The 25,310-nt window shown below is 38.1% G+C and overlaps 1 protein-coding gene across 1 annotated transcript in view; it reads left to right on the forward strand.

Moving 5' to 3' along the window:
• The first annotated feature begins 4,317 nt into the window (after window positions 1–4,317).
• LOC307138416 (lysophosphatidylcholine acyltransferase 1) overlaps window positions 4,318–25,310 on the forward strand; it is an 89,989-nt gene continuing 68,996 nt past the window's right edge. The window contains exon 1 of the mRNA XM_079836706.1: window positions 4,318–4,387. Within this exon, the coding sequence (XP_079692832.1) occupies window positions 4,349–4,387 (39 nt within the window). The 5' untranslated portion in view covers window positions 4,318–4,348. The remainder of the gene's footprint in view (window positions 4,388–25,310) is intronic.

A 25,310-nucleotide genomic window follows, 5' to 3' on the forward strand; every position in this document is an offset into this window, starting at 1 on the left:
CTGACCATTTCAAATCAAGCACTCCACAGAAACACTGGAGGACGCGGCGAAGGCGAGTCAGGGATGGCGAGAGGAGATGCGTTCAAGAGCTTCGTCAAGGACTAAAACTCCAGATAACCTTAAAATAACAAATGATGCTCGGGTCAATTGCTGAGACTCTTATCGGCTTTAGACGGAGGTGGAGATCCATGCTTACTGTCAGCTAACACTCGGCTCTGTCGATACCTTGCGAGTGTTGAACATTCACACCGGCTCATCCATTTGCATTCTGCGTTCGTGAGTCAATGCTCTCAAATCAGACTTTCTTCTGTCGGGAAGACAACTTGACCAATGAAAACTTGACAATTCTTGTTTTTAATGCAATATTTCTGCATTTCTTCAAAATGTATTTATCAGTGCACATCATGTTATAAATGTAATGTGCCTCGTAATCTTTAATCAAAATAACTTCCCCTCCCTCTTGCAGCAACATCTCTTCTCTGATGAAGTGTTTACTGGCACAAGGGCAGGTCAACAGGTGCATGAATGAAATTACTGTCCACAAAGAGAGAATTCTTGAACTCCTGTCATGGTGCATCCACAATATCGTATTCCCCAACCAATTATGCCTATTGTTAATATACAAATATGTAAATATAACTTAGAACAAAATACAGCAAAACAATCGTAAAAACAAGGTAAAACATTATACAAACCCATCAGTTAACTACCATCAAGAAATATTTAATCTCTCGAGAAAATTCAATTACATGCACATTTTTTTGTTTTTAACATTTTAACTGAAATATGTATTTAAAAAAAAAACTTAAAACGATATACACTCGAAACCTGCAGCCTACAGGATCAGACTTTTTTTTTTCTCCTGTTCTCCCTGAGAACAGATTACTCAAATGTATTACAACTACGAGAATAACCATGATTAGAGAGTTATTTGCATAAAATATCCCGTAAACACATTTATCACATTTACATTTACTCTACCATTGACTAAACTCTCAAAAAATATAAATAGATAATATCCACCAACAATACTTTCTTGCCACAGATCAGACATTCTAAATTTCGTTTTGTAAATACATTCTAACGGGAAAGTTTAGATGCACACAGATATCAAGAATCAGCATATGAATCTGATATGAATACAATGAACCCACCCCAGTGATGGCCACTTCTACCTTAAAAGGTACAATTTTGTACTATTTTTGTACTCACTGGGGTGGTATAAGGGTACATTTTTGTACCTCTAAGTCAGGGGTAGGCAAGTTCGGTCCTAGAGAACCGCTGTCCTGCAGAGTTTAACTCCAACCCTACTAAGCCACCACAGTATGAAACTCATGACTCCCAGCATGCATTGCAGCATTAAGGATGTCACCATTGTTGAGATTCATGCTGATTCTTGATATCTGTGTGTGTCTAAACTTTCACTTTAGAATGTAGTTTAAAATCAAAATTCAGAATGTCTGATCTGTATTGTTGGTGGATATTATTTATTAATCTTTTTTGTCAGTGTTGAGTTTAGTCAAACATTTTTCTTCATGACAATTTTGTTTATGGCTTCTTTAGATTTGAACAGATTATGTGTTTCGTTAACACTGTATCAAAAACCACAAACTCACATAAAAAGCCCAGTGTAAAACTGCCGAACTAAAGGAAACACACCAAACATTTTCACTAAAACATCAACATCTAAACCTCTGTTAATTCTCAATAAGAGCTTCTATAGACATCCTTCAAGGTTGGAGCCAAACTCTGCAGGACAGCGACTCACTAGGACAGAGTTTGCCCTGCTCTAAGTAGAGGAAAACAATGGTATAATGGTACCCTAAGGACCAATTGTGTACCTTTAAAGGTACATCTATACGTTTTGTTCCCCAAGGAACAAAATTGTACCTCCACTGTAGGCCTAGCTTTTTTTCTGAGAGTGTAGACACCAGACAGATTATGATTTATGCATCAGATGCTCTTTACTGAGTAATTAGAAACACACAGGGGAAATACAATTAAATGCAAACCTATAATAATTAAAGCAAGCGTGTTTCAAGTTTTTATGGATATATTTTATACACTCAAGTACGGTGGCCCAGTAGTGCACAACACAACGCAATATAAAAAGCAAACATAAGTTTACAACACAACAAAATCAAGCCACAACACAACGAAAAATTCACAATACAAAGAAATCAAGCCTCAACACAAAGAAATTAAACCACAACAACGAAAAAGCCACAACACACCGAAATCAAGCCACAACACAACAAAATATTGTGGCTTTTTCGTTGTGTTGTGGCTTGTTTCTGTTGTGTTGTGGCTTTTTTGATGTGTTGTGGTTCGATGAGGAGTGTCGGTACACAGCCATTTTCAGATCTCTCCAGAGATGTTCAATCAGGTTCAAGCCTGGGCTCTGGCTGGGCCACTCAAGGACATTCACAGAGTTGTCCCATAGCCACTCCTTTGTTATCCTGGCTGTATGCTTAGGGTCGTTGTCCTGTTGGAAGATGAAACTTCGCCCCAGTCTGAGGTCCAGAGCACTCTGGAGCAGGTTTTTAACAAGGATGTCTCTGTATATTGCTGCATTCATCTTTCCCTTGATCCTGACTAGTCTCCCAGTTCCTGCCATTGAACAACATCCCCACAGCATGATGATGCTGCCACCACCATGCTTCACTGTAGGGATGGTATTGGCCAGGTGATGAGCGGTGCCTGGTTTCCTCCAGACATGATGCTTGCCATTTAGGCTAAATAGTCCAATCTTTGATTCATCAGACAAGATAATTGTGTTTCTCATGGTCCTTCAGGTGCTTTTTGGCAAACTCCAGGCGGGCTGTCATGTGCATGGCCACTCTACAATTCAGGCCTGATTGGTGGAGTGCTGCAGAGATGGTTCTTGGTCACCTTCCTGACTAAGGCCCTTCCCCCCGATTGCTCAGTTTGGCCAGGCGGCCAGCTCTAGGAAGAGTCCTGGTGGTTCCAAACTTCTTCCATTTATGGATGATGGAGGTCACTGTGCTCATTGGTACCTTCAATGCTGCAGAAATATTAATGTAGCCTTCCCTGTGCCTCGATACAATCCTGTCTCGGAGGTCTACAGACAATTCCTTGAACTTCATGGCTTGGTTTGTGCTCTGACATGCACTGTTAACTGTGGGACCTTATATAGACAGGTGTGTGCCTTTCCAAATCATGTCCAATCAACTGAATTTACCACAGGTGGACTCCAATCAAGTTGTAGAAACATCTCAAGGATGATCAGTGGAAACAGGATGCACCTGAGCTCAATTTTGAGTGTCATGGCAAAGGTTGTGAATACATGTGATTTTTTGTTTTGTTTTTTATTAGTAATACATTTGCAAAGATTTCAACAGACTTCTTTCATGTTGTCATTATGGGGTATTGTTTGTAGAATTTTGAGGAAAATAACTAATCCATTTTGGAATAAGGCTGTAACATAACAAAATGTGGAAAATGCTGGGAATATTTTCCGGATACACTGTATATTTAAATAGTTTATTAATAATTTCCTTACACTTTCTAAATGATCTCATGAACCACTGACAACTCCTAAATAACTGGTTTGTAAATAATGTAATACTTAATTTAGAAATGATAAACTGATAATTAATAAAGTATGAAAATACAATTATTAAAGGGGTGGTAAACCACGATTTCACAATTCTAACTTTAGCTAGCGTGTAATGTTGCTGCTTGAGCATAAACAACATCTGAAAAGTTACAACGTTCAAAGTTTAAAGCAAAGGGAGATATTTGCTTTTAAAGAAATCAATTTCTAAGGACTACAGCAAACGGCCGGTAGGCGACTACAGACATTCCTCCGGGGTTGCTGACATCACCAGCCCCAATATTTACATAAACCCCTCCTCCGAGAATAAGGGGGGCGAGGCCATTTTGTATCTCTGCGATGTTGTGGTTAGTAGGCTGGAGTGTTGTTGCCGTAATGCCGACGAAACGCTGTTATTTTCATCCGGATTGCAGGTCTGGCGTACTTGCTTTGTTCAGCCTTTCTAGGAACGGGGGTGCGTTGCAGTGTGTTTAACATACAGCATGTTAAATGCATGTGTGTATGAGACAGAGGGGAACAGGTCGCATTTGCAGCAGATATATGCTGCCCATCATAAATCAAAGCACGAAACAGACAGGGGTCGGAGGAGAAGACTGGAAATATTCGTCTGTATTTCCAATTCACGAGCCACGGTTCAGCTGCGCGAGACAAACACTGCCAGTGTGAATGCAAGACGGGCGCGCGCAGCTCCCGCTGCACATTTCACGGAGGAAAGCTTCCACAATCTTCGCGAGTTCAATGAAGGATTCGCACAACGGCTTGTCCTGAAAGATGGATTTAAAAACAGAAGCTGTTTACGGGCCACAACCTGTAAGTATGATTTATTTTTCATCGGTGTGTTTTCCTGTAATAGTTTGTATTGTTAATTGTACGTTGTAGCAAGTAAGTACACAAATGACAACGCTGCAAACCAGTCTGTTAAATGTTCATTCATACTTAACGTTATCCGACGAACACCTAACGTTACAAACACTAACGTTAAAATCTCAACAGCGAACTTTGCATTAGCGTAAATTATTATTTGATTAGAGCTTTTCTGTATTGTTTATCTACAGGCATGCTAAACATGGTTCTGTGTTTGATTTGGCTACTAGTAAAGCCAATGTTTAGTGTTCGTTTTGGGTTAATAGTTCTTGCGACAGATATTTGGCTATAATCGTTCTAAAAATACAAAAGTAACAGTGCCATTCAGTAGCGATCACTATAGATCCGCAGTCTTTACTCTTGAGGACTGAACAGGTTGAACAGGTTCTGCTCGATCATCTTTACTAAAATCGTCTGGGTCTGAGTCGGGCTCAAATTGGTTTGGTTTTATTGACGCCATTGTTTCTTATACTACCCAAAGCAATACTTTCCGACAAACGTGCACTAGGCGGTTAGCGAATCAGAACACACTGGGCCAGCTAACCAATCTGAGCCCATTGCGTATTTTTGAGGGACCGGCTTCATACAACCCGGAAACCATCAGACCGTTTTTACAAGGAGGGACAGAGCAGTGTAGAATAAAGGTAAAATATATGAAAAATAATGCATTTTTTTAAAAACTAAACTTGAACACGTTACAGTGCACCCCACAAACACAATCAAGCGAAAGAATGTGTTTTACCACCCCTTTAAAACACATTATAGATACGCTTATAAATCAAGAGTAAAGCATTTATAACTGTATTCATGAATGGCTTATAAATGTCTATAATGCTTTATAAATGATGAATTAACTATCTACTAATGCTTAACTAATTATTCATAGCATGCCGTTATAATAAAATGTTACCAATATGTTTTTTGTTCTTTCTTTGAAAATAGTACCAAATAGTATCTATGTTCTAGATAAAAAGATCTGATATCTCGGTCAAATGTTTGTCAAATGTTTCGCACTGTCAGAAGAAACGGTGAAGAAGAAAAAAAAAACAGAATACCACATCACAAAAACTGAAGCATGAACCTAAGAGACACACAAAACACTGACACACAGCCGACCTCAGACGAGATGTTTCTCCATGACACCTGTGAGGCCTTCGAGAGACCTGCTGCCCCTTTTATCTGTCAGACTCACTTTGCCATTTCTAAGCAGGTTAAAATTACACAGCGCAGGTGTTTTGGAGGCACGATTGGGCTGACAGACGGGTATGTCACAGCACAGCCAACCACTTGTGTTCACCACAAAGATCTCTCTTGTCCAACAACAGCCTCGCCACTGTAACATCATGGCTCTGGTTACTGAACAGCCCTGCATCACATTTATCGCAGCAGAGCAGACTGAGTTTCAAAGCAAGCAGCTAGTTTTTAGGGGGTCTGTTTGAAACGCAGAGCACCTGTCACTGATGGGACCCGTGCTTAGATTACTTCAATCTTTAAAGGACTGCAGATAAATGTTTAAACAGTCTTATCCTCATGCTTTTCATGAAATGGAGGTAAAAGACATGAGCTTGGTCCTGATGAGGGTGTCAAAAGCAGAAAATGTATTACGTGTGGACCGTCGTCTTTTGACTACTCTCTCCATAGCAACTCATAATGTAATAACTGCACATAATATAATATGTATTACATTATTATTGTAATAAAATGTTCATAATATAATAATTTTCTCTGAATGTAATAAAATCTTGAACAAACATGATAAAAAATTTACATTATGAGAAATTTATTACATTATAAACTCACCAAAAACATATTGTCATACTGTCATAATTGTAATAGCTTTTAAAACATAAAAAAATATTAGTGTTCCTTTACAGTACATTTTAAAAAATCTAAATCCAGTCTTAAATTACCTGTAAAATGCAACATTTAAATATTCATGCAATTATTATTATATTGTTATAACCCTATATAACCCTCAAATCATCCTACACTCTCAAAAAAAAGAGTACAAAATTGTACCTTTTAAGGTACAAGTGTCCGTCACTGGGGTGGTACCCTTAAGGCAGGGGTGTCCAATCCTGCTCCTGGAGGGCCACTGTCCGGCAAAGTTTAGCTCCAACCCCAATTAAACACACCTGAACCAGCTAATCAATGTCTTATTAGGCATACTAGAAACTTCCAGACAGGTGTTGAGGCAAATAAGAGCTAAACTCTGCAGGACAGTGGCCCTCCAGGACCGAGTTTGGACACCCCTGCCTTAAGGGTACATTTTTGTACCTCTAAGTCAGGGGTAGGCAAGTTCGGTTCTAGAGAGCTGATGTCCTGGAGAGTTTAGCTCCAACCCTACTGAGCCACCACAGTATAAAACTCATGGCTCCCAGCATGCATTGCAGCATTAAGTATGTCACCATTGTTAGGATTCATATGCTGATTATTGATATCTGTGTGCATCTAAACTTTTTTCTCCCTGGAATGTATTTAAAAATCAAAATTCAGAATGCCTGTTCTGTGGCAAGAGATAATCGCATAAATCGCATAAAATCTAAGAGTCAAACTGCCCAACTAAAGAAAACACTCATCACCATAATGGTGACCAAATATTTTCAATAAAACCAACATCTAAACCTCTGTTAATTCTCAATAAGAGCTTCTATAGATGTCTTTCAGGGTTGGAGTCAAACTCTGCAGGACAGCGACTAGGACCGAACTTGCCTGCCAATGGTTTAATTGTACCCTAAGGACCAATTGTGTACCTTTAAAGGTACAGTTATACGTTTTGTTCTTCAAGGAACAAAATTGTACCTCCACTGTACTTTTTTTTTCTGAGAGTGTAGGTGCATATGATATTCATCTTTCAGACGAATACAATCGGAGCTATTTTAAAAAAATGTCCAGGCTTCCAAGCTTTATAATGGCAGTGAATGGCTGTTTCTGTTTTGAAGTCCATTAAAGTGCCCCTATTCATCATAAAAGTAATCCACATGGCTCCAGGGGGTTAATAAAGGCCTTCTGAAGTGAAGTGATACGTTTGTGTAAGAAAAATAATAAAAAATAAAAATAAACTGTCATATTTGCATTCACGGTAGACGGGCGTTCCAGTGTACACATACTAAACAATGTTTTATTAAGAATTAAAAAATGCAGAATGTTTCCTGTGATGGTTTCAGGGTAGCGAGAAGGATATAATGTACTGTTTGTACAGTATAAAAACCATTACGCCTATGTAATTTGTGTGTGCGTGTGTTGCCATAACAAATGTGTTTTTATACACACAGTGAAAGTAGCCAGAGAAACACTGAAGTTAAAAAGTAAAGGGTCAAGAGCCCAATTAAAGCAAATACTGATCAACAGTATGGTAACTATTAAAATGCAGTTTGACTGAAAGTGGTTATAAAAATAGTTTTTTTTATAATATTTTAATAAAGTCAGTCTGGTTAGTAATGTGTGAAGCTGGTAATGCTGTTTATGGAGTTGTTTAATGCTGAGATCTTCAGAGTTTAATGTCTTCTTTTATCTTCAATTTATTTAATCTAAAGCTCTGGCTGAAGTCAGTTGTAGTTCTTGTGTTTCTCATCACTAATGGGCAATCATCACTTAATTAATCACTTAATTATCTCATTAACTTTAACACTTCTTAAGTGTTACTTTTAACACCCTGTAGTGTGGACACATATGTACACTGAGGAGTGTTAATTTAACACTGGGGATTTTGCTGTGTAGGGTATAATATGGAGTTGGCCCACCCTTTCAGCTACAGCTTCAACTCTTCTGGGAAGGCTTTCCACAAGGTTTAGGAGTGTGTTTATGGGATATTTTGACCATTCTTCTAGAAGCACATTTGTAAGGTCAGGCACTGATGTTGGACGAGAAGGCCTGGCTCACAGTCTCTGCTATAATTCATCCCAAAGGTGTTATATTGGGTTGTGTGACCATTTCTTTATGGACCTGGCTTTGTGCACTGGTGCGCAGTCATGTTGGAACAGGAAGGGGCCATCCCCAAACTGTTCCCACAAAGTTGGGAGCATGAACTTGTCCAAAATGTCGTGGTATTCTGAAGCATTAATAGTTCCTTTCACTGGAACTAAGGGGCCAAGCCCAACCCCTGAAAAACAACCCCCACACCATAATCCCCCCTCCACCAAACTTTAAACTTGGCACAATGCAGTCAGGCAAGTACCGTTCTTCTGGCAACCACCAATCCCAGACTCATCCATCGGATTGACAGACAGAGAAGCGTGATTCGTGCATCCAACGCTTTGCATCGCACACATTGACCCCGCTCTGTGATTTTACGTGGGTTACCACTTTGTGGCTGAGTTGCTGTTGTTCCCAATTGCTTCCAATTTGTTATAATACCACTAACAGTTGACTGTAGAATATTTAGTAGTGAGAACATTTCATGAATGGACTTATTGCACAGGTGACAACCAATCACGGTACCAAGCTTGAATTCACTGAGCTCCTGTGAGCGACCTATTCTTTCACAAATGTTTGTAGAAGCGTCTGCATGTCTAGGTGTTTGATTTTATACACCAGTGGCAATGGAAGGGATTGGAACACCTGAATTCAATCATTTGGAGGGGTGTCCCAATACTTTGGCAATATAGTGTATATTAGACCCTACAATTACTTGCAATCTGCAGGCAATCACATCTTTACCGCATGACACAAGCTGATCAACATTTAAATAGTCTGGTTCATCGTTTGATGTAAGCTAGTCCTGTAGCGAGTTCCTCTGAACCCCTCCACTTCCCCCAGCTCCGCCTGCCTAGATCTGCTATGGGATTTATATATGTCTTTTTTTCAGCAGCAGCATATCTTACATGTTCAGAGCAGTGTGTTTGTGTATCTATTAGCAGTAGCAAGTCCATACTTGCTCTGCAGCAGCAGCGTAGAAGATATAGTCTGCCACAACCAAATACATTAACATTATTCAATGACATGCTAAAACTATTCAGAGTTGTCATGATTGAAATATATATTGCATACACACACACACACACACACACACACTGTATATCACACCTCATTTTCCCACAGCTCCAGAGTGATACAGTGACTTTGTATACAGAATTTTAACATCAGAAAGTGACACACTTCACCTCTACATTCAATTACAATTTTAATTTTTGTACTTTTTACATCTACATTTTCCCATGCTCAACTTTATTGTGTGAGAACATTATTTGTCAACACACATTATGTGTGAAACTACTGCACAAAAGCAGGAAACACACGCCATTCAACATGCACCCTCGAGGCTGCATTTCTTGCAGCTAATGCATGTTCATATTTGTGTTTGGATATGTTGGGAACACGGCCGTGTTTGATTGACATCCAGCTGCGCCTGGTAAAAACATTCTGTTGTGAAACAACATCAGTCCTTCTGTCACTGGTGCTCCACTGTGGCCTGCGGCTTCAATATAATGCAACTGAAGCAGAAATATATCAGAAAATACAGCTCTCAAACATCCCCACAGACTGGAACTTTTGTTTCTACTATTTCTGTTTCTCCCATTTTGGTTATCAATGGAGTTGTTGGATCAGTGGCTTTATAAAACCAATACACTTATAAAAATATTCACTAAAATGTACTTTATGTAAATTTTGGAAACAGTACAATTGCAATACCTAGTGTTTTTCCACTTTCCACTTTTGCAATTTAATGTGCCATATTGTGAAATGTGTCATTTGTTGGTCTATTATGAATCTTGAATATTGAAATAAAAATTGAACAATGCTGTCCTACTTTATATGCAACATATGATTATGTGAGAGAGGTAAATATTTAATCCTGAATAATCTATATATATGTATAAAGAAAAATACCACAAAAAGTTTCATAGTAGTACCTTAAGCTACGTATTTGCACCTTTTAGGAGTAAAAAAGATACAAAGATGTCCTTTTAAGGATATTGCCCCAGTGACATTTTGACAACCTGTTTACAGCCTTTCATCACTCTCAAACATATAACACTCTCTAAAGTAAGATCCCCGAGCAATGCCAAACACAATCACAACCTAAAACAGACTCTAACAGATTACAGTGCTCTCATCAGCCAGCTGAACATATGTATTTTTGCATTTTCAAACAGAGAACCCTCTATAAGCACAGCTTTTCTAACTCTTTCATTTATGATTAAATATATTTAAGATGAAATATCTATGTATAAAATTATATCACAATAATAAGGCCAGCCAGAGTAGGCCTGCATGGGTGACTTTTTGGTACGTGTGGTTCCAGCATTTTTTTTTAAATAATTCATTAGCATTAAAATTATGGTGGATCATGATTTGCTTGTGGAAACATTTCACACACAAATTCATTAATAAACACGCATAGTGAATGAGTCCCATTGTTCTTATTTCCTGACCATACATTTCTATGGAAGCTTGTTTCTGCCAATGAAAAAAAAACTATTCAAATAATAAAAAGGTAGTTGCAAGTTTTGCAACTTTTTTTTATCCCACAATTCAGACTTATTTTCTTGCGATTGAGAGTTTAGATATAAACTCCGAATTGCAAGATAGAAATCAAGTGAGAATTGCGACATATAAACAGTAAACAAGCTTCCATACGTTTTTCTTTCTCTTTTGCTGCTTTTATCAGTAACATCAGAGCCTGAAATCATGTGACATGAATTTATGGCAACACACCAGAAATATGGTCATGTTAACAGAGACTTCCTGGCGATACAGTTATACAACAACCTAATTTTTCAGTCACATCAGCACTTGCAGAATAGATAATTGAAAAATACTCTATATCACGGTATTCTCTGAAGTGCTTCAGATCACAATGATTAAGGTACACTATCAAAAAAAAGAGTACAAATTCATACCTTTTAAGGTACAAGTGGCCGTCACTGGGGTGGTACCCTTAAGGGTACATTTTTGTACCTCTAAGTCGGTGTAGGCAAGTTCGGTCCTAGAGAGCTGATGTCCTGCAGAGTTTAGCTCCAACCCTACTAAGCCACCACAGTATAAAACTCATGGCTCCCAGCATGCATTGCAGCATTAAGTATGTCACCATTGTTGAGATTCATATGCTGATTCTTGATATCTGTGTGTCTAAACTATTCCCCTCTTAGAATGTATTTAAAAAACAGAATTCAGAATGTCTGATCTGTGACAAGAAAATATTGTTGGAATAAATAATCAACATCTAAACCTCTGTTAATTCTCAATACAAGATTATATAGATGTATTTCAGGGTTGGAGCCAAACTCTGCAGGACAGCGACTCACTAGGACCGGACCTAGGGCTGTGCAATTAATCGAATTTCGATTTCGATTTTGATTTTGCCTCCCAACGATCACCAAAATAGTACAATCGAGAAAAAACGATTATTTTGCCTTGCGTTCTGAATGAAACGCGCATGCGCTCATCCGCCCCTCCCGAAGCCACAAACTTTCTCAGATCGTGAGTCTCGTGTGCATATCATCCGCTGGAATTTAAAAACTCGGCGCGAGTAAAGATGGCAGAAGGAGGGCAGTTACAGCAGCGTTTGGTGAGCAAAAAAGGCAAAACCAACTCCGTTGTCTGGGAACAGTTTGGCTTCGAGGAATCAGACGACGAGCAGAAACATGCTACGTGCAAGATTTGCTACATGGTAGTGGCTGCAACGCAAGGGAACACCACGAATTTGTTTAACCACTTGAAAATTAAACAGAGTGACCCATGACAATCTAATAAAGAAACAAAAACTGACGAGAGCAGGGGTGCCGTGTAAACGTCCTTTTTTCCCCTCATATTTTTCAAATAATTCTCTCTTTGTAAACTTTGTTCAATGCATGCGAGTGCTGCCGTATGTTTGAATATGACCAGTCGTTTTCACCGTCATCACCCGGGTTTAGTGCCAGAAGACGCGAATGAGAAGCCGCGCGCGCTGTGAGGAAATGTATCTCTGTGCGCTCATCCGAGAGCGCGCACACGTCTCTCAGCGCGCAAATACTGAGTTCTCTTTCAAGTCTTGCTCTTGAACGGACAAACTCACACAAAACGTATGTCAACATGTCCATCTTGATGAGTATCCTAGCAGACATAGTCTGTATATGCCTTAAGTGAACTTTATACAGTCGATAAAGACGACGCATATCCGATCCGGATTGAATAGCTTTTGTAAGTTTAATAGGATTCATCTTTAATTTATGCACTCAAATATGCAATGTTATTTTACATTTGAGACATTTCTGTACCAGAAAACTAATGTTAGACGTACCTGAAAAGCATATCTAGCCGAACCATATTGTTGATCTTATTTATTTGTGATTATCATTTTTACGTGAATACTTTTATACTTTGATTTGAATATATGTTATATTATTTATTTTAATAGTTCAAAAAGTACAACAAATGTTACAATTTCAATTGAATTGTTGAAAGGTGTATTTTTAATAAATACAACACATTCCCAAAGTCATGTGAAATAATCGTGTTACATAATCGTGATTTCAATATTGACCAAAATAATCGTGATTATGATTTTTTCCATAATCGAGCAGCCCTAACCGGACCCCTGCTCTAAGTAGAGGAAAACAATGGTGTAATTGTACCCTAAGGACCAATTGTGTACCTTTAAAGGTACAGTTATACGTTTTGTTCCCCAAGGAACAAAATTGTACCTCCACTGTACCTTTTTTTCTGCGAGTGTAATCATTCAGTACCAGATTATAACTGTGTACAGTTACAAACATACCGGTAAACTCAAATGGTTGCCAGAAATTCACAGTAAAATGGTTTTTTTTTTCCAGTTTGATGCCTGTATATTTTACAACTTATAACTACATATTTCATTAAGTGATATATGTTAATAAACCCACTTTAACTACCAAAATCTGCCTTTTTTACCTTAAAATGTTCTGATCAGAGTTCATCGTAAGCGGCCTGTTCATAAAACATGGCTAATACTCATATATAGAAGTTGCACAGGGTCATACACACTAATACAAAACATCATCAGGCCAACACACGACACTAACATAATGCAATAAACATTAAAGGGCCATTTACACGACACCATTTTCAACTATAAACATAAAACTTTTTTATGCGTGTTGGCCGTTCATTTACACGACAACAGCGTTTCGGGGTCCTGAAAACAAAATTTTTTGCACGTTTTTGAAAACTATACCGTTATTCTCTCTGTGTAAACTACGAAAATGTATTTGTATTTTGAATTTGTGAAAACGTTGACGTAATGCGTGTTCAGTCTATGGCACGTGGTGTATCTTTACAAAGTGACATCGCCATCTGCTGGTCTGGCATGAATAAAACAGCATTTTTAATTGTTTACGTGGATCCGTGTGAACGGGGATCATTTTGACAACGTTATCATCTGTACATGAAAAACGCAAAGGAAAAACTTTTTCGTTTTTAATACATTGTTGTCGTGTAAATGTACCCTAACTATAAATAACAAAATGTAACATTTCACGTAAATGTACATTTCCGATAATAAAAATAGAAGAAGAACGAAATTATTTATAAAAAATACAAAATCATATGTGGTGTGTAACACAGAGACTTCTGCTAAGGTCCTTTTACTGTTTGGGTTTTAATAATGTAAATGATATGGTAATTCATAGTTTTTACTGGTAAAATGGCAGTTTTGTACAGTAAAATGACATTTTATGTGATGATAAACCATTTAAAAATGCTACCAATACCAATTAACATGTTTTACTGTAGAAATTACAAACATTGGTACAATCTACATATTTGCAAAGGTAGTTATGAGAATTTACTCCAAACTGCACAATCCGTTTAAACATTCATTGGCAAAAGGTTTTTGCACCTTACTGACAAATTGACGTTTATATAGCTTGTCCTTTTTCTGTAATGCAGTTCCACAGTTAGGCTTAAAAGTTCATATTGTCTTTCTTTATGAAACTAATGTTTTTATTATTTGTGTTCAGTAAACTATAGATAATAAATCACAGCTAAATTTAGACTTTAATTTATGGGACAAGCATGGCAAATACAACATCTTTGAGACACCACTTGCTGTGTTGCACAAGTAGTAATTGTCTCCCGTCTCTTGTAATTGTGTTGCAATGCATCTGATTTGCAAAGAGAGACTTTGGGTTGGTTTTTGAGAGGGAAACAGAAGTGCTGCAGTATATAAAACACAATGTTTGATTGTGTGAAATGTCATAGGGATTGATTCTGCTCCCGCATTACCATTCTAATCAGTGGTGTAGAACCACATGTAAAAAAAAACACACGGCGCCCCGGGCTACGATGGAATTGGACAAGGCCCGGGAAATTGTGTCCGTGCTTGAAACAAGTGTTAGGTGATTGTTTACTTCATGTCTTTAAATTGCATTTCTTCCGTTTTAATTCCTGCGGCGTCAGGAGAGGGACGGAGGGGGGCTTTTTTTCACAGTCGTCCTCTTGCAGCGTGAACGCAGCCTCTTGGATGCTTACCAAATGCAAATGTCACGACCTGAGGGCAGGAGCGACAGCACTGTCTCCACGGAAATTCAAGGCAAAGTTGAGGGACACGGTATGGCAGGTGACTGCTGTTGACACACGCAATTACAAACATGGGCCGAGAACATGCCGCGGCGCTCCAACCCAATGACTTGTGCGCGTATGAGCGAGTACAGTCTGTTGTATATGGTATTATAACTCAATATAGCGCCGTGTTTTCCACTTCAGCAACTGAGAACACGGTTTTAGCAAGGCTGTCCGATCCGCTTCTCATTTACAAGAGTAAAGAAAAATGGTCTGCAGTAATATTTCCATGGCTCAGAGAGATGCCAATCACGGCAGTCACTGCACCACTGCGGCACAAAATTCACAACGGCAAGGGTATGTCTGCGTATATGCACAATAAGATTGTAATAATATGCCCTCAAGTAGTTGTTTCATGGCCACAGTTCCTCTCTTATCATAATCATCACAACATGTAAAAAGGGCAGTTACATTTGTGCCATGACCATGATGAACCACAGTAAACAATAAATTCTACACAAGGAAAACTTTGCAAAATTTGTTGAGAAATGTCTTTCTTGAGAATATTTGCTGTGTTCTGTACCCAATATATATATATATATACCGTTGAGGCATGGACTCCTCTAGACCCCTGAAGGTGTGCTGTGGTATCTGGCACGAAGATGTTAGCAGCAGATCCTTTAAGTCCTGTAAGTTGTGAGGTGGGGTCCCCATGGATTGGACTTGATTGTTCAGCACATCCCACAGATACTCGATTGGATTGAGATTTGGGGATTTTGGAGGCCAAGTCAACACCTCCAACTCGTTGTGCTCCTCAAACCATTCCTGAACCATTATTGCTTTGTGGCAGGGCACATTATCCTGCTGAAAGAGGTCACAGCCACTGGGGAATACCGTTTCCATGAAAGGGTGTACATGGTCTGCAACAATGCTTAGGTAGGTAGTACGTGTCAAAGTAATATCCATATGGATGGCAGGACCCAAGGTTTCCAAGCAGAACATTGCCCAAAGCATCACACTGCCTCCGCAGGCTTGACTTCTTCCCATTGTGCATCATGGTGCCATGTGTTCCCCAGGTAAGCGACACATGCACCCGGCCATCCACGTGATGTAAAAAGAAAACGTGATTCATCAGATCAGGCCACCTTCATCCACTGCTCCGTGGTCCAGTTCTGATGCTGTGATGCACTTTTGCTGCTTTCGGGGGTCAGCTTTCAGGGGTCAGCATGGGCACCCTGACCGGTCTGCGGCTATGCAGCCCCATACACAACAAACTGTGATGCACTGTGTATTCTGACACCTTTCTATTAGAACCAGCATTCATTTCTTGAGCAATTTGAGCCAAACAGGCCAGCCTTCGCTCCCTATGTGCATCAATGAGCCTTGGCTGCCCATGACCCTGTCGCCGGTTTACCACTGTTCCTTCCTTGGACCACTTTTGATACTGACCACTGCAGACCAGGAACACCCCACAAGAGCTGCAGTTTTGGAGATGCTCTGACCCAGTCGTCAAGCCATGGGTCTAATCAAACTCGCTCAAATCCTTATGCTTGCCCATTAAACCTGCTTCTAAAACATCGATTTTGAGCACAAAATGTTAACTTGCTGCCTAATATATCCCACCCACTAACAGGTGCCGTGATGAAGAGATAATCAATACCTATACATTTGTGAGTAATATTATTATATTATTTCAGTCATGACAACTCTCGGAGTGGATACATTTCAACCAGTAATTATTGGCAAGGGGCATGAAATATACATAGGCTTGATTTTGGCAGACAAGATCTGCTACGCTGCTGCTGCTGCTGCTGCTGCTGCTGCTGCTGCTGCTGAGCAAATAAAATAATTTGTTCAGCTAAGTCAAAATAACAAACAAAGGAAATGCTGCGGCAAGAATGGTAGAACCCCCGTAGCAGATCTCTACAGGTAGCACTGGGGAGGAGGAGGGATAACAGAAGCCATGGAAACAAACTCAAAAAGTAACAATATGTATATTAATATTTAGAACACTTCTATTATTGATTGCTATCAGGGTGAAGAGAGTTTAAACTAGTAGCAAAAATAAAAAGCATTGCCTGTAAAGTGCAAAACGCAATAATGTCAATGAAGATAATTTGTTCAGAAGATCCTGATACAGATAAATACAACCCCAAATCAGAAAAAGTTGGGACAGTATGGAAAACGCAAAAAAAAAAAGAAAAAAAAAAGTGATTTCTAAATTTACTTTGACTTGTATTTCATTGCAGACAATATGAACACAAAATATTTCATGTTTTGTCTGGTCAACTTCATGTCATTTGTAAATATGCATCCTTTCCTGTCATTCAGACCTGCAACACATTTAAAAAAAAGTTGGGACAGTAAAGCATTTACCACTTTGTAATGTTGCCATTCCTTTTCACAACACTTAAAAGACATTTAGAGACTGAAGACACCAAGTGATGAAGTGTTTCAGGTGTAATTTTGTCCCATTCTTCCTGCAAACAAGTCTTAAGGTGGGCAACAGTCCGGGGTCTTCGTTGTCGCATTTTGCGCTTCAAAACTGCAGGCAGGCCAGTCAAGTACCCGTACCCTCTTCCTCCGCAGCCAGGACTTTGTAATGTGTGCAGAATGTGGTTTTGCATTGTCTTGTTGAAATATGCATGGACGTCCCTGGAAAAGATGTCTTCTTGAAGGCAGCATATTATGCTCCAAAATCTCTATGTACTTTTCAGCATTAATGGTGCCTTCACAGAAGTGCAAGTTACCTTTGCCAAGGGCACTGACACAACCCCATACCATGACAGACCCTGGCTTTTGGACTTGTTGCTGGTAACAGTCTGGATGATCCTTTTCTTCTTTGGTCCGGAGCACACGGCGTCCATTCCTCCCAAAAAATACCTGAAATACTGATTCATCTGACCACAGTACACGTTTCCACTGTGTGATGGTCCATCCCAGATGCCTCCGAGCCCAGAGAAGTCGACGGCGCTTCAGGACACTGTTAACATAGGGCTTACTTTTGGCACAGTACAGTTTTAACTGGCATTTGTGGATGTAACTATGTATTGTGGTACTTGACAAAGGTTTGCCAAAGTAGTCCTGAGCCCATGTGGTGATATCGCTTATAGATGAATGACGATTCTTGATGCAGTGCCGCCTGAGGGATTGGAGATCACGGTTGTTCAGCTTAGGCTTGCGCCCTTGTCCTTTACGCACTGAAATTCCTCCAGATTCCTTGAATCTTTTAATTATGTTATGCACTGTTGAATGTGAAATATCCAAATCTCTTCCTATCTTTCTTTGAGGAACATTGTTTTTAAACATTTCAATAATTTTCTCCCGTATTTGTTGGCAAACTGGCAATCCTCGGCCCATCTTTGCTCCTAAAGGATTAGACCTTTCTTGGATGCTGCTTTTGTACCAAATCATAATTACAATCACCTGTTGACATCACCTGTTTCAAATCACATCATTATTTAACCATTTTACCTCATTACTAGCCCTAAATTGCTCCTGTCCCAACTTTTTTTTAAATGTGTTGCAGGTCTGAATGACAGGAAAGGATGCATATTTACAAATGACATGAAGTTGACCAGACAAAACATGAAATATTTTGTGTTCATATTGTCTGCAATGAAATACAAGTCAAAGTAAATTTAGAAATCACTTCTTTTTTTTTTTTTTTTTTTTTTGCGTTTTCCATACTGTCCCAACTTTTTCTGATTTGGGATTGTAACACATAAAGTTCACCAAATTAAAATTCTGCCCTGATTTACTCATATTGTTTCAGACCCGTATGGTTTTCTCTTTTCTGTAAAATAAAAATGAATGGAAATATAATGCAGAACTGTGCTGACTGGATTTTTCCACCAGTGTTAAGTGTCATTATAGTTTTTGTTAATGTTTCGAAATAGTTTTTTTATTTTATAATTTCCACTGTGTTTAATTTCGTTAAAGTTAGTAATTTTGTGGTGAGTTGTTTTTTATTTTTTATTTTTTATGAGCATTTGCATTTATGCATTTGGCTGATGCTTTTATCTAAAGCAACCTAGATTGCATTCAAGATGCAAATTTGATAAGTTCTTGCTCACCCTTGGAAATTGAACCTTAGGGTTGCTAGTGCCATGTTCTACTGTTTGAGATTTTCATAAACATTTTTTATTCTTTTTTCTTTTTCTTTTATTTTTAGTACGGTAAACTAAAAAAGGTGAGAAATGTTGTCTTTTGTCAACTGTTTTGTTATGGTTTTAGTTTTAGTTAACTAACTCTGTTTTCTGCACAACAAAAGTGCTCCAAAAGGACAGAAAAGCACAATAAAAGTATCCTAAAAGTAGTTCTTATGACCTTTGCACTGTATTTCAAGTCCTCTGAAGTCATATAATAGCTTTGTGAGACCCATATTTATCACAAGTCTTGTGATGTGGTGAAGTTGTGGTACCTTAACATTGTTTGAACTGCAGCATAAGACTTTCAGCAAAAATAAATAAATAGGCTAAAAAAATGAATAATTGAGGAAAAACATTTATGTTTATGGTGCTGTCAGAATGTTTCTTCTTCTTCTTCTTCTTGAACAACATGAAGGTCAGTAAATGATGACGGGGTCCTTTCAAATGAGATTAAAATCTATAACACCATGGCACTAATGGGCAGTTTGATAAGACAACCATAAATCTTACAACTGTAATGAATTAGGTGCTTTAAAAAGATTCAAAAATATCTTGTAAATATTTTATTAAATGCTTCCATAAATTCCATAAATCCTCCATATTTTTAAAATTATTTTGTAGAGAAATTAGGAGAAAATGTGGGTCTTTACATTTTTTTTTATATTTACAACTGTTAAACACATGGAAACATTTATTTTTAGTTTATATTACAAACACAGGGCATACAAGCAAATGATTGATTATTTAAATTGTAGGCTATGTAGGGACAAATTTGTAAATTTCTTCAGACAGAATGACTTTCTCAAAAATGAAGATATACCGTAATTAGACAATCTACAGTGAAACAATTCACTCCTCCACCATAAGATACTTTGGCGCTCTCTTGTGGCTGATATTATTGAACTGTAATATTGTCAATGCCAATGAACAGCCACAAGAGAGCGCCAAAGACTGTGCAAACAACATCACTGACCAAAGCGGTCTTTTGCGCTTCCAGAGGCCCGTTGCACAAAAGTAGAATTAAGACATCCAGGATAAATGACTGAGCTGAGCTCAATGAAGCCAAAACAAGTGCATCCAGGCTTAATTGGTTGCACAAAGACCAAGCCAGGATGAGCAGACACGGATTCATCAAGCCAGGTTAAACCAATCTTGGATAGGTGCGCGCTCACGGCTCACTCAAATAGACCCGCCACCGATCACAGATTCACTGATTCACCATGGCAACTAGAGCGGCGTACTTTTCCCCGTTGGAGGCATAAATCCTCATGGAGGCATACGAGGAGGTAAAAGACATAATTACGAAGAAAGGCAACACCGCCACAGTGATAAAGCAAAGAGAAAAAGTATTGCAGACCTCCTGAATGCGTAAGTAGTGCACAATTACACACTCACCGCTCTGCTGAAACATCACAATTACAATCCAAATAGTTAATTCACATCTCCAAAAATGCAGTTGTACACTGATTATGAAACAGTTTAACTTTTAATTGAAATGGACAACAGATATGAGTGAAATTGTGTAAAGTAACCCCATCACACTGTATAAGGCTTTGATAAATTATTATCAAAGGCTTACAAATTACTACGCTCAGTAGTACAGTTTAATCTTAGCCGTTGTACTCTGCTTCTTATGCTGTCCACCGAATTTTTTTTTTTTTTTTTTGGCCTCTTATGATGTTTGTGCTGTATACTGTGTGTAATACAAGCTTGCAGGGAGGCTACTGCTTCCATTCATTTGTCTGTTCAGTTGATGTGTATGGATTTGTCCTGCATTTACCGCAGTGTGCAGACAAGCGGGGTGTGTTTTATATATTTATATATATATATATATATATATATATATATATATATATATATATATATATATATATATATATATATATATATATATATATATATATATATATATATATATTTATATATATATATTTATATATATATATTTATATATATATATTTATATATATATATTTATATATATATATATATATATATATATATATACTGTATATATAATCTCTATCTTTGAATGTGTATTTATCCTTTTGTTATATTGTTGAGTCACTGTGTGACTTCAGTTTCGAAAGGAGCTGATGGTTTACCTGCTTTGTTTTATCCTTATTCAATAAAGGAACCTAATGTTACACTTTGTGTTTTTATATTTATATGGAATGTGTATTTTATACGACCGAGTATTAGGGCCACACTGAGGAAGAAGGAAAAAGTCATACATTTATGAGGCTGGTTCTTTCTGCGGAAAAGATGCATATTCTTTTTACAGTCCTGATACTTATGACAATGTGACGCTGATGTGCCAAAAGATTAAGTATGTCCTTGTTTGTGAAACCATACTGAAGAACAATTCCACGAAATGCCCCACAGCTGTCATTTTAACAACCGTCTTCCTCTAAAACAACGGGTTACAATATTATGACTTAATTTTTCGAAGTCTGTGACTTTTCTTTTTTTTCCTCTGTGGCCCTAATATTCTATAATTTTTATATATAGCCTTATAGTCTATGGGAAACAGTAAATTATCTAATGATAGCAACATCATCTAAAAATCATAATTTATCCAAAATTATTGAAATTATGATCACAAACGTTTAAATAATGACAGTGGGTCTAGTTATATGTGATAACAATGTGTTGTGGGCAGTGGAATAACTATTGGTTTCCGTTTGTGGTGACTGCTGACTGACATAAGGGATGAGATTAAATAGATCCTGGAATTTAGCCTGGTCTGGAGCAGGCTAGCTCCACAGAATAAATCTCCATGGTAATTTATACCATAACTTCCAACTGCCACCCTATCCAGCTTTAGTGCAACCGGATCACGGATAAATTGAGCCAGGATCACCAAGATATCCCGGCTTAATCCCTTATCCTAGTTTTGTGCAATAGGCCTCAGGCCGCAAAATCAAGCTTGAAAATACAAAATATGATATAAAATTGACAGTTGGTAAAATATTATTTATTTACAGTTTCTACCTAGAGATGCAATATCATCTATCTCAGAGAGATCAATCAATGTCAGGCTTCCTGTCTCAAAGGCTCCCTTCTTTCAATTCAAACACATGACATGTGCAAGAGGTCTGTTCATTCCAGTCAAGTTACAGAGCAGACAGACAGATGTTGATGTCATCATGACAAGAGCTACTGGAAAAAACCTTTATGGGAGTTTTTTCTCAATGTTATCACTAGAGGTCGCTCTTTAGAACAAATGAGAAACAATTTCAGAGAAGACATAAAACAATCAAATTCCACTATAAACACCTTGGAGATGAATTTACGCAGTTTTGTTTATGCATATACAATTTTGCCAGCAATATAAATAAATTAACAATGTATTCAAGACCTTTGTTTACATTGTTTTCATACTACACATTAATATCCTTTAATGTAAAATAGTATTTAATTGATTCAATTAAGAATAAATTCTGCCAATTCCAATTTGGATAATTTTAATTGAGTCAACAACTCTTTCTCACTTTTACAAAAAAAAAAAAAAAGAAATCAGAGAATCTTGGAAATAGCCTAATGATTTTGCAGATGGTATGCAACATTTTAAAATGTATTTCTTTAGTTTGAGACCAAATTAATATATGCTACTATTTTCATTGCATGATGTCTTAACCCAGACTCTTTAATTGCACTAACAATAATATGTAGCACTTACTTTCGTTCTTTTGAAGTGATTTGCAAAAAACACGGCCAAACCATGTCCATATAAGGGCATTCCGAACACACCCTTTCCTTTCCACAGCAAAGATGACGCTGTTGGCTGAGAGCACGTGCAGCATGATCCTCGAGCAATGCCAAGTATGCCATCCTCAAAATAAGTTCAAACACAATAAACACCTTTTCTGCAGACTCAAATTTCAGACCTCTGATTTGCCAGCAGTTACTATGTAGATTCGCGAATGTAGCTACAGCGGAGAAAGCATAGGCTACTTTCTTAGGCCTAGGCTTACTCTTTTAGAATACAGTAGTATTAACTGATTACAACTGATTTACATCTGATTACATTAACTAATTACCGAATCTAGATTACATAGTCAGATTCCAAAAATATGTACTTGTAATTAGATTATATTACATTTTAAAAAATAGCCTACTCGTAATAATTTTTTTTTATTTTAATTTTTTTATTCAAGAACCGTACAAAAATAAAAAATACCTTCAGGAGAACATTAGAGTTAAGACATAAAAGACATTTGTATGTAGAGTCAAATATCTAAAGGAAGCATAACAAATAAAATAAAATAAAAAAAAACCTTTACATACATATGAAAAGGACATATAAAAGACAAGGGACAATATAAGTAAATGAAATAAAATAAATAAATAAAATAAAAATAAAAATACAAAAAAGGGTGGGGGGGTTGTCAATACATGAGAAAGCTGGTTAAACTTGAACATCAGATTCATTACAAAAGAATTGTTCATATTGTTTCAGGAATCGATCACATTTTTTATTGCTAGTTAACCTAAAAGATTTAAGCAGCGAGTCTACCTCGATCAAAAAATGTGAAAAAGTAGGAAGTGAGTTCATCAATTTCTGTTTGCCTACTCGTAATCAGCTACAGTTATTTTTGTATTGATTGCATCACATGTTATTCTCACAGTGGCAAAAATATCCATAATTCATTGCTTCTCCCTATATTATACTTTTGTATCTTTTAAATTCTCCTTTCTAAAACAGCCTATATGTTCAGAAAGTCTTCCTGGTTTGTGGAATTGACCCTTTCACATTACCGGGTTTCTCAGAAGTAGTTGGGTGAACTTCCATAGCGGTGAATGAGAGAGTAAAAAAAAAAAAGTGTTCCCATTTGCTCAAATAGAAAAAGAAAAACTCCACTTAGTGTTTTCACAACATTTCACAACAGACATTGATAATGTCAGTCAGAAGAAAGATGTACATTTTACTGTTACTCCCATGGCAGCTGTATTAGAAACACCCTCACAGTAGTGTTAACTAAGATAATATATTTATATAAAGATAATATCAAATTATTTATCGTATTTTACATTTTTACAATTTACATTTACAATTAATAGCTTTAAACTCACAATCCCCCTGCAGTTCCATCACAAACCCCAGTCTGGGAAACCCTGATGTAATGTAATATTTAATGCACTTTATGTTGTTGATAAAGAATGAAATATGAGGATTGTGTGTGTATAGCCAAGAATGTCCTAGGACGACTGGGGTGAGTGCAGTTCAGAGTGATTACCGGAGATGATGAGACTTAAGGTGGTGGTGCAGTGAGTTATTTCAGTGGGTTGAGTGTTGCATGTCAACCAGAATCTTAACGTCAAGGGGGATGTGGGAATCTTGAGTGCTTGGACCAGGGATGTGTCAATGAAGTTAGTTTTGGCTCCAGAGTCAACTAAGGCTTGACAGAGGAGATTATTCGAACCCCACTGCAGTCGTACTCGGAGGAGGGTGGACGATGAGGATTTCCGTTGGATGGCTTGGACCCTCTCTTTTACCAGACAAGAACGTGCCTGATGACCTGGAGCTCCACAGTAGAGACACAGACCTTGCGTTCGTCAATGGTCCTTCTCCTCCCACGACAACCAAACTCTGCCCACCTGTATGGGTTCTCTCTCAGACAACTGGCTGACCGCAACCTGACTCAGGACTTCCCTGGGTGCTGACTGAACAACCATCAAATGCTCATGAGCAGCAGTGGATCTGGGATGTGAGTGACGCTGAAGACATGCGCCGGAGAGTGAGATCCACCAGTCCATCAAAAGTCTTGGGTAAGTCCAGAGCATAGATCTCATATTTGATGCGATCAACCAACCCATGCAAGATTAAGTCCCACTGCGCCTCCTCGTTCCAGTTGCAACTGGTAGCCAGCATCCGGAACTCAAAGGAACAATCCACTACAGAATTCTTTGGTTGAGTCCAACTAGAGCCCGGGCTGCCTCTGCCCTGCGATGAGCGGTCAAAAACCTTCTGAAGCTCATCAGCGAAGGACTGGAATGAGGCATAACATGGATGTTTGCCCGCTTCAGGTGGGTGGAGAGTTCATGCCTCAAGTGGAGGAGTTCAGGTATCTTGGGGTCTTGTTCACAAGTGAGGGAAGGATGGAACGGGAGATTGACAGACGGATCGGTGCAGCTTCTGCAGTAATGCGGTCGATGTACCGGTCTGTCGTGGTAAAGAAGGGCCTGAGCTGCAAGGCAAAGCTCTCGATTTACAGGTAAATCTACGTTCCTACTCTCACCTATGGTCATGAGCTTTG

Source organism: Gobio gobio (genome assembly GCF_949357685.1).
Source record: "Gobio gobio genome assembly, chromosome: 15".
NCBI lineage: Eukaryota > Metazoa > Chordata > Actinopteri > Cypriniformes > Gobionidae > Gobio > Gobio gobio.